Consider the following 11,723-nt stretch of genomic DNA (forward strand, 5'->3'; position numbering starts at 1 on the left):
TTCCGTAACAGCTTAGCCGTCATTACTCGATCAACCGAGCTCTGATACCATGTTGAAGAGCTCTAGCTATGGCGATATACAGAGAAGATAGAAAGAGAAGATAGAAGTGAAGGAAAAGAACATTACTCCTTTTTCTGAATATTGAAATGTACAGCCTACTATATTTAGAGAGTACTTTCCACTACTTATAGAGATTAACTAGTTATATCTCACTAACCACCGACTAACTCTACACTTTAAATATATATATATATATATATGGGACCCACATTCCTCAACATCCATAAAATTCATTCCATCTTTCACTTTTAATAAAATTCATAGCCCAAGTCAAAGAGTCGATGGGGCACTGCTAAAAAGAAAACAATAATAGAAAGAGAATACACAAAGCAACTGCATGTCATATTAAGGTAAGTAGAATTAAATTCAATTAAGCTATAGTTGATATCCTTAAGCTATAAATGCACAAGATTTTCAAAGATCAACCTTAAGAGGTCATTCCCATCGCCGGACATAATATTGCAAAAAAAAAAATGAAAGGGGGAAGGGAAAAAGCATACAAGTCTTGACAAAAATTTAAAAAAATGAAATATTCAGTCCTATTATGTTGCTGGAGGGGCACATCTGATGCTGATGGCATTATGGTCACACGACTTGGTAAGTCTCCGTGGCCAGCTGTGTTCTTTGAGAATGCTTAGGAGTAGGCCCACCTTTTATAGGCAGAATGTTGACAACCTGAAAATATTACATCAAATCAGGTTACCAGAAAAGGAACCAACTCCAGGCACATGGCACAAGCTATTGGAGATTAACTGTACTGAGCATAGTGAAAAAACTGATAAAGAACAACTACTACACTTGATCTCAACCAAAACAAGCAACACCAATTGCACAGTTACAAAAGATATCAGCTGACACACCATACTATGAAGCTAAGACTAGGTGAAAAGAGACAATAATCATGAGTCTTTTGATTCTTGGATCTTTATAGATATTCAACTATATTTCCTGTAGAGCAATTATACTTCTTTCATATTAATCAAAGTGTTGTTGCATTTGTTTCGGTTTTATGATTGCAGTACCTAGTGTTAGTTTTGTATTTTCGCTTCGATTTCTAATTGGTGTGCTTGTTGTTGCCCTTCTTTTTACCTTTTCTAAGCTGAAGGTCTACCGGAAACAGCCTCTCTGCCTTCTTGAAGGTTAGGGTAAGGTAAGGTCTGCGTACATACTCTCCAGACCCCACTTGTGGTATTACGCTGGGTTTGTTATTGTTGTTCATATTAATCAAAGAACTAGGGACTATATTTAGATTTGACGTTACTTATATCATCGTCCAGCACACACTTGTTGTGTCCAAATTTTCCAAACGGAAGTTCCGTCACACAACTGGATAACTTATATAAATGATAGCAAAAGATCAACATGCATAGAATCACGATACAGAAAACTCCTACATTTTTTAACAGTTACCAGGATTGCAACTTTTTTTTAAAGTTACCTGGATTGCAACTTTTTTTTAAAGTTACCTGGATTGCAAGCCACAGGAAGATTCTTTCACGGAAATGAATAGGTATAATGGCAGATCAGATATAAGGATTGCATGCAAAGAAATCAAAAATAGCTGTGCGTGTATCAAGAGTATCAAATAATCTCCAGACACGAGCTGTCGAATCAGGAAAGTATATACTGGGAAAAAATAAGAGTCTCGCCAACTGAAGGCCAAAATTGATTGAGCAATATAACATGGAGGATTAGGAGCAAACCTTCAGGTCACTGAAAGTTCTTGAGGCAGTAAAGCGTGCAGAAATTGGGAAGAAGACCGACGGATCGGCTGCCGGAACAACAAATTCTAGTGCTCCACTGCAAAGTTTCCAACTTACACATTAGAAAGACAAACAAGCCTTAATGGCTGTGTGCTTCAAAAGGACAAACTTTCATAAAAGCTAACCTGCGGTTCGAATTGTCAATGAGAAGTACAGACCACTCCAAAACAGAATTTCTGGGGTCATACCTGCGATCAGAGGGTGAAAAATGTTAAGTTCTAGATAGAATATTTGGCAATCTGTAGAGCACAATCCAGCAGCTCCATACAACTTCCCAGTAACAAAAAGTCAGTCAATCATCTATGCCTCAGAACAGTAATTAGATATTCGTATCGAGGCCTTGGCCAACTATCTATTAGGTCTATGATGAAGGGCTGAAATAAAAATTCTGCATTGCGATTCCACTGCCTGGCCATTTTCCTCTACACTATCATACCACACAACAATACAGCTTTATCTGCAGCCAGAATAACTAGGTGGCATCCATCCCTCCTTTGAAAAGCCACACGATGTGTGAACTTTCCAAACCACCGATTCTCCAAAAATCCTATCTATATGCAACCAAATGTGTTAAAACACATGAAACAACTGCCTTGCTCTGACCATAGTAATACAAACTGAACGTTTTCAAAAGCAATAAACAAATTAGCATCTTAGAAGTATCATGATCTCAGCCCTGAAAGCCTCTATCATAAGATCTATGTGAGATTCAGTTTGAAATCCAGTGAGAATAACTGAACAAATCTCTGATATAAAGGGGTGAGCTTTAAAATCTAGCAACAACAACCCAGTATAATCCCACTAGTGGGATCTAGGGAGGGTAGTGTGTACGCAGACCTTACCCCTACCCTGGGATAGAGAGGCTGTTTCAGATATACCCTCGGCTCCCTCCCTCCAAGAACTCCCCACCTTACTCTTGGGGTGACTCGAACTCACAACCTCTTGGTTGGAAGTGGAGGATGCTCACCACTAGGGCAACCCACTCTTGTCAACAAGCTTTAAAATCTAGCGAAAGAGCAAAAGTTAAATTCAAAAGATCACCTCCACTCTCCGTCTATCTGTTGTACATTTGGAGCCTCCCTGAGAGCTGGAAGGGGTACAGAAATTACAACATTTTGTAGATCAATCTGTGCAGGGGTTTCATACTCAATATTCACATAGGTTTCGCTTCCAGAAACTGAAGGCCAGCAGTTAACTGGGACAAAATATTTGAAATCAATGATAACGTATAATATTAATAAAATACAGAAAACAGCATAGAGATTTCGAGCAGGGTCAACTGAAATTCATTAAGCTTACTTGTCAAAGGCAAAATTGACTCATCTGCAGTTTGCATTCTCCACCTCAAAAGACTAACGCCGTCACCACCTTGACCCGTGGGGAATGGCCTATTTGGATCTTTAAGGCCTAGGATATTTTCATTAGAAAACAACTCCTTGTTCATGTTTGGGTGTGTTTTGAAGAGGATTGCTGGATTACCACTGGTTTCAATCTGAACATAAAGTATAGAATGAACAGTGAACTACACTATCACAAAATTCACAGAAGTAAAAGCAAATATGAATGCCTTCTGGCATCAGATAGACCTCCAAACGCAGAGCTACACAGCCTAGCTTCATCAAAAGGAAAGGGGCCTAGTTGAGTCTTCAGCTATATTATAAAGAGTGCACAATTAAAATGTTTTACTAGTGTTCCTTAGAGGAGAAATCATTTATTGCAAGGAAGTGCTGGAAAAACCATTAGGTTCTTTGTGCCCAATTTCAATTGCTTCCAGTCGCATATCAAATGCAATCAAATGAGTAGAGCTGGAAACAGTGTTTGGCTGCAGAGGACATAAATGATGAACTCCGCTTCACAAGGACATCAACATGCATAGTGCAAGTTTTTCTTGGGTTCTTTTTCACAGATAGAGAATATAAATAAAATTATTGACATGACATTTGAAATACTCCTGACACTGTTAGACTTTGCCAGGGAGCCTCAGCACATGAGAAACTCAGCAAACTTGGAAGAGAGAGAGAGAGAGAGAGAGAGAGAGAGAGAGAGAGAGAGAGAGAGAGAGAGAGAGAGAGAGAGAGAACGAACCTGCACTTGGATAAATGCATCTTCTTGATTCAGAATTTGGAGAGACAAAGTACCCTGGACATCGAAGTTGCTGACACCACCGTCACGCTTTAGTGTTACATTAATCTTTTCTTCAACAGTCAATGTGACGGGATCAGTTAGTGGAGCAGCAGCTGGTTTGGCCTGACCAATGCTTGGTCTCACATCCTCGACAATTACTTCACCCTCTGCTTTCAGGGATTCCAGAAATTGGTTGGTCTTCTGATTTTTACCTAGCTGCATACCAAGACCTTTTGGTGGAGCAGTAGCAGATGCAGCTGGACGACCTGGTACACAAAAATGCCATAAGGTACATCTTCATAATTGGTTTCCAACCAATTTTCTCAAGGTTCACCAAGAAATAAGAAAATTTGATATTTCAAAGGATAAAAAGGAAAAAATGCTTCACAGCCAAGAAAGAGTAACCCCTAATGTATATGCAAAACTTTTCCGGCCTACCAACTGATTCCAAGCCATCAAACTACACACACATACGAGAAAAGTTCTATGAAAATCTATCAAGAAAAAATCAGCCCAACAAGACATTGTCGCAGACACAGAAAGACTGAAATATACAAATCCTACAATTAAAAGGAAAAAAGCGGAAACAAAAGGAGGTTTTGTTTTCCCTTCCTCCTTCAAGAATATTTAAGGTTTTTTAGTAGGAATTCTTGATGATTTTCTCAGTGTGTCACATTTATCAACCTTCTACATTTTGTGAGGAAAATGTTTGGAGGGAAGTTGTGTGTTCTTCTTCGTCCTTCATTTTCATTCTCCTTCATCACCTATAAAGCATTTTTTCCTACTATTTTCTTTTAAGTCATTCCTATATCGAACATTTATCAAAAAGGGCGGCTTTAATTCCTTCCCATCAAAATTGTACTGCTTCCCTACACAATATATGCACTTATAACAACAGCAAAAGGTGTCTACATAATACTGAACATCTATAAGAATAAGAAGTTGCACAAGCAAACATGCAAAACCTGGTGATGCACCCCCTCTACAAATGTTTAGCAACGAGCTAAAGACACATCACAATGACAGGATGAAACAAATACAAACCCTTGGATTTGGTGGAAAATGTGTCTACATCAGGGCTTAGACCAAATCCAGAACCACTACCAAAACCACCACTTCCTCCGCTAGATATGCCTGAGTCGCTGCCAAAGCCAGTATCCATTCTCCCAGAACCCATGGATTGAAGAGACATGAAACCTCCTTTTTCACCTCTATTCTTCTCAATCTGCAAAGATGTGTAGAAAATGATGTAAACAGTACAATCAAATAGACCCAATACATGAAAAAGGGAAGAAATTAAACATTTAGCACAGGTAATGTGTGCCTTCTAGACTACCTTGCTTTTGTCAATCTCACTGGCTTTACGCTTCATGACATCCTTAGTTTCATTTATCTTGTTCTGTAAGACTAACTTGTGCAATCTTTCCTCATGGCTCTCCATTTCACAATACTGCTTGACTTGTGTAACTGTAACATTTTCCTTGTGTCCAAGAGAGATCACTTCATCAAATGCAAAAATAAGCTCAAACGCTGTACTGCCAATTCCTTCCTCATCTAGTGAATAAGAATATTCAGGCACCTAATAACAGTCAAGGAATCGGCCCAAATGTTTCCATTTGCAGAAAAAAATTTAGCAGCATGCACATGAAAGCTTGTTTATTTATAAATATTTAGACTGAATTTTGGAGTTACATTTTGCAGGTTAAAGAAACTAAAAACTAAAAGAGGACAAGCATTTCTTTTGAAAAGAAGCAATATTCTATGCACAGAGATGAATAAAGCTGAGAAGAAAGGATAATCTAACTTCAGTATCAGAAGAAGAGAAAGGATACTAGTTTAGACAGCAGCCTCAGTGTCTCCAGATCTTCAAGAATGTTGCTCTGTTTGTTGGTCACAAGTAGCAAGTACAGAGACTCTATCGGTTGATAAACATATCGCACATTGTCAGTCTCAATATATGTATGCTGCTTTCCTGTACCAACCAATTTGGGGAAAGCTGCAAGATAACCTTCAATTCTTATACGAGACATATCAACAAACTGCCTCGACACAAGAGCTGCAAAGACAATGAGATGATACAGTAGTGATCAGTGGCAAATCCATCCTATTACATAAATAGAAGAATATTGGACATCAAGATGCAAGAAAATGTTGAATAACACATCCTAACTCCTAACACAACCAAACAAAAGAAGCTGCTTCTGCGGTAGAAAATCAATAAATTATAAAACAGACAGCATCATGGGACTGCTGATTCCCTACAAGAGGGTTATCATAGTGGACAGACTTTCCATTCAAATGAAATATATGAAAGAGTCGGAAATTCAACAGAATTCTGACCTAGACCTACGAAATTAGAAGATGGAAACATCACAGTGAAGTGAAAGGTATAATCAGACGGAGGAAATAGAACCCTTCATGGTTCCAACAATTTGTCCATTCCCCAGCTTTATCGTTATGTAATACTGTACCACTGTGGTCGAACATAACAGCTACAAAAGACAAACAGCTAGAGTTATTTCTCCAACTATGTTCTCATTTATTAGAGGTTTAACACTTGTCTCTCCACTTCCCATTACTTTCTAATTCAAGTTTGCATTCCATGATTTATTGTTTTCTTCTGCAGAACTTTCATTTCCTTTTCCTTCCCATCTAGGAAAACATTACTAAATTATATTTATTAGTCACGTACTACTAAAGAAGAATAAAGCAGTTACAGCACAACGCCTCTTCTCTTACCTTGTCTTTCTTCGTCACTCAATACAACAGGAAGCCTGTCACGCTTCTTTCTAGTGATTGTCACATATTAACCTAACTGATTAAGTAGGACAAAACATTACTACTTTCTAAAGCACTCACAAGGCATTAGAATCTTTTTCTCGCACTTTTCTCAGAATAAATGTCTTTACTAGGTAACCACAAAATATTAAGACATCCATACACTAGTAAAATAACAAAAAGAGTCATCAACGCGAAAAGGTAAAAAACCAAAAACTTTTTTCCATGAAATAACTGCAGTTTATAAAGATAAATATATCTTTTGAGGACAAGTGCCAACCATTACAGATAATCAAATACAATATGATACCAAAGTGAACATCTCTGGCATCTTTGCAACAAAACTGGTTAAACATAAGTGAAATATCGCAAGAACTCTTTTCAATCAAGTTACGATTAGACCAGAAAACATTCCAACTCTAACAGAATACCTCACTGCACATCATTCAGCCTAGTCTCTTGCAAGTTCACATTTTACATGTCCAATATCACACACGTCTTAGAGGTTATTTACTCTTTGTGCCTCTAGCTACATAACTAAATGGAACTTTTTCCTCTGCCTTCACTGCAATTTTCACATTTGTCTCAAGAAGTTTACATATTAAATTGACTCAACTGGCAACTTTTTTTCTAATGCATAATTGTTAATTTCAAGCTTTAGACTCCAAAATTGCACAAGTTTGGCGTAAAACCCCATTACCGGAAAAAATGACACCTTTTTATATCTATAAGCTCTTTGATCGTAGCATTCCCATTTTGACACTGAAAACATGTTTTTCTTAAACTCCAAGTCCAGTCAAACACCTCATATAAAATCAAAAGGAGGGAGTAGCAATTATTGTGTACATGCTCTAACTTGAGTAGAATGCCACCATAAAAATCATCAACTAACATCACACTAGTTTCCACAAACCAGAAGATTCCAAGAACATATGTAGAATGCGACATACCTTTGCCAGATTTAGAAATTATCGAAGCTGCTAGAACAACCTGCAGCACATATTAGGACAACGGTGTAGAGTTAATAATCTCTGATTTTTTAAAGAAAATCACAAAACATACCAATCTAAACAGCTATGTTGTTACAAAATTATCAACATTACCATCTTCGCTGCTTAGTAGATTGTGCTGAATCAGATCCTAGGCAATAGATCGTATACCACCTGGATTTCGAACGCAAATTCAAAGCCGTAAGAAACAAAAAATAAATAAACATTTTCAAACAGTTAGTATGAAATGAAAACATCATCCACTTTATAGGTATCAACAATGCGATAAAGTTTAACAACAACAAAGTACAATGTACACTGTATAAATTCACTAAAATTTACACCATAAAACGGTGAAATTCTGCCTATAACCACGCAAATTGCTCGGATCTTCGCATTGATTTGACATAAAACGCAACTACAAATCAGATCGGACTGCAACAAATCCCTAGATCTAACGACCAGAACCGAAAGTAGAACATTGCGGAAAGATCAAAACCGTCGATCGAAGTAGATAGAGGCCCGGGGGTAGTGAGAAGAAGTATTCAGAGAGATCGGCAATTACCTGAGTGAAGAATACTTGCTGACGAAGAGTAATCAGATGTGATAGAGAGAAAAATAGGCGCTTCCGGAGCTTATATATGAAAGGACCCTGGAGTATTTTTTTTTTTCTTTCTTACAGTACACCAGACTACTACTAATTTTCCTTCAGGCTTCCGTCGTTACATTTTTCTTTTCAATTAAGATAGTTTTAAATTGAAGCGAGCTCGATAACTTTTTTTTAATTTCGTAAAAATTGTACTCCTAATTTATTTTTCAGTAGAATTTGATTTTGGTGCTCTAGTTAGTTATAAATATAATTTGTAATTTATACATATAGCTTGTAACCTGAACATATGATATTGGTGTTCTAATTTATATTTTCACATAAAATTTGATTTTTAGATATACATGATTTGTAATGTCAAATTATCTAAAAGACGATTAAAATAATTATTTTCAATAAAAGGTAGACAATAACATGAAAGAAATGTACTGGTGTTTTAGTTAGTTATATTATAATCTCATAATGCTAATGTAATAAACATAAATTAATCATATGTTAAAATCTAAAAATAAAAGATTAAATACCTCAATGGTAATAGATAGTACGGTCGTTAGAGTATTTGCCTCCGCCCACAAACTTTAGATGTGGATGAGTGTTCATGAAAAAACGAAAAGTAGCACTAATTAACTGAATAAAAGGCGAATTTGTCATGTTTTGTGTTAATATGAAATCGTGAATATTCTTTCGGCTTGGGTTTGTTGTTTAGATTGATGTTAAGCTCCCCAGAAAGAAAAAAAAACGAAAACTTATGAAACCATATAAGGAGGTAATTTTTTCTGGACCACACACTTTAAACAACAACAACAACAACCCCGTAAAATTTCACTAATGTGATCTGGAGAGTGTAGTTGTACGCAAACCTTACCTCTACTCCGAAAGAGTAGGGAGGCTATTTCCGAAAGACCCTCGGCTCAAGAAAACAAAAAAGACAAAAGGACAAAAGGAGACAAGGGGAGACAATATTAGTATCAGTATCACCACAACAATCATAGGAAAAATAGGAACACCATGAAATCCAAAAAAAAGATGCAAAGCAAAGGGATACAATATTAGTATCACCACAACAATCATAAGAAAAATAGGAACACCATGAAATCCAGAAGAAAGATGCAAAGCAAAAGCGATAGCTAGTAAATGGGATCTGCACTGAAAAGCGAAATAGTAAGACACAACATTGTCACTAGCTATCTTAGACAAAAATCCTACATGGCTAGTCCCACAATGGTACGAAGTAAGGCACGACTCAACTACCTCCTAACCTACAACCATAATACTCGACCCCCACATCTTCTTATCAAGTGTCATGTCCTCAGAAATCTGGAGCCTCGCAATATCCTGTCTGATCACCTCTCGCCAATACTTTTTAGGTCGTCTTCAACCTCTTCTCGTGCCCTCCACAACCATCTGCTCACACCTCCGTACCGGAGCATCTGGACTTCTCCTCTGAACATGTCCGAACCATCTAAGCCTCGTTTCCCGCATCTTGTCATCAATGGGAGCCACGTGCACCTTCTCCCGAATATCATCATTCCTAATCTTATCTATCCTAGTGTGCCCGCACATCCGCCGCAACATCCTCATTTCTGCTACTTTCATCTTCTGGATATGTGAGTTCTTAACGGGCCAACACTCAGCCCCATACATCATGGTCGGTCTAACCACCGCTTTATAGAACTTACCTTTGAGTATCGGTGGCACTCTCTTATCACACAGGACTCCAGATGCTAACCCCCACTTCATCCATCCTACCCCAATACGGTGTGTGACATCCTTGTCGATTTTCCCTCCCCCTGGATAACCGAACCAAGGTACTTGAAGCTGCCTCTACTCGGGATGGCTTGCGAATCAAGCCTCGCATCCACACCCACTTCCCCTGGCTCAGCGATGAACTTACATTCCAGGTATTCCTTCTTCGTCCTGCTCAGCTTGAAACCCTTAGACTCAAGAGCCTATCTCCAAATCTCCAGCCTCTCGTTAACACCGGCTCGCGACTCATCAATCAGAACTATGTCATCGGCGAATAGCATGCCCCATGGCACCTCCCCTTGAATATCGTGTGTTAATGCATCCATCACCAGGGCGAATAAGAATGGACTGAGCGCAGAACCTTGGTGTAATCCTATTACAACCGAAAAATGATCAGAGTCGCCTCCTACTGTCCTAACCTGAGTCTTAGCCTCATCATACATGTTCTTAATTGCTATAATGTAGGGAACCGACACACCTTTTGCCTCCAGGCATCTCCAGAGAACTTCTCTAGGAACCTTGTCATACATTTTCTCTAGGTCAATAAACACTGTGTGCAGATCCTTCTTCCTCTCTCTGTACAGTTTCAACAACCTCCTAACAAGGTGTATAGCTTTTGTAGTCGAACGACCCGGCATAAACCCGAACTGGTTGTCGGATACAGACACTGTCATCTTCACCCTCGCTTCAACCACCATCTCTCATACTTTCATGGTATGACTTAGTAATTTGATACCCCTATAATTGTTACAACTCTGGATATCACCTTTGTTATTATACAATGAAACCACCGTACTCCACCTCCACTCATCCGGCATCCTCTTTGCCTTAAAAATAACATTAAATAACTTAGTCAATCACTCCAAACCTGCTCTCCCCACACACTTCTAAAATTTCATCGGAATCTCGTCTGGCCTGGTCGCTCTTTCCCTACTCATCTTATGCATAGCTCCCACGACCTCCTCAACCTCGATACGCCTGCAGTACCCAAAGTCACGATGACTCTCGGAATACTCCAATTCGTCTAGCATAATATCCCGATCCCCTTCTTCATTCAGAAGTTTATGAAAGTAATTCTTCCATCTCCTCTTAATCTGGGCATCTTCCATCAATACTCTACTATATTCGTCCTTGATGCATCTCACTTGGTCCAAATCCCGAGCCTTTCTCTCTCTCAACTTGGCCAGCCGGAATAGCTTCTTCTCCCCGCCTTTTTTTCCCAGTTCCTCATACATACGATCATACGCCGCAGTCTTAGCCTCCGCGACCGCCATCTTAGCCTCTTTCCTAGTTGCCTTATACCCCTCCATGCACGCTCGCCTCTCCTCCTTACCTATGCTCCCCACTAACTTCAGGTACGCCACCTTCTTCGCTTCCACTTCATTCTACCACCAGTCTCCTTTGTGCCCATCAGAGACGCCCATCGAGACCCCTAACACCTCTCTCGCAGCCTCCCTAATACAGCCTATTGTCGTTGACCACATAGTGCTCGCATTACCACTACTCCTCCAAGCTCCCATAGCCGGAGGATAATTTTGATTTTAATGATGAAATTCTTAGCAATATCATTATGGGTCAAGTTCCCGAACTTACCTCTAAATTGTTGGCGCATGGAGTCGCTTAGTCGAATCAGTAGTGTATTGGAAAATCCTATAC

The 11,723-nt window shown here is 38.8% G+C and overlaps 1 protein-coding gene across 1 annotated transcript; it reads right to left on the reverse strand.

Annotated features, from left to right (window-relative positions):
• Positions 1-381: 381 nt before the first annotated feature.
• LOC107817076 (coatomer subunit delta-like) lies at positions 382-8,441 on the reverse strand. The gene is made up of 12 exons (XM_075238655.1): positions 8,280-8,441; positions 7,829-7,888; positions 7,676-7,715; positions 5,780-6,003; positions 5,284-5,526; positions 4,992-5,172; positions 3,909-4,213; positions 3,123-3,315; positions 2,865-3,018; positions 1,949-2,011; positions 1,764-1,860; positions 382-735 (listed from the first exon to the last, which is right to left on the reverse strand). Exons 2-12 carry the CDS (start codon positions 7,829-7,831, stop codon positions 646-648), a joined length of 1,593 nt encoding a protein of 530 aa, XP_075094756.1. The 5' UTR covers positions 7,832-7,888; positions 8,280-8,441; the 3' UTR covers positions 382-645.
• Positions 8,442-11,723: the final 3,282 nt, after the last annotated feature.

The sequence above is a fragment of the Nicotiana tabacum genome, chromosome 19, assembly GCF_000715075.1.
Source record: "Nicotiana tabacum cultivar K326 chromosome 19, ASM71507v2, whole genome shotgun sequence".
Lineage (NCBI taxonomy): Eukaryota > Viridiplantae > Streptophyta > Magnoliopsida > Solanales > Solanaceae > Nicotiana > Nicotiana tabacum.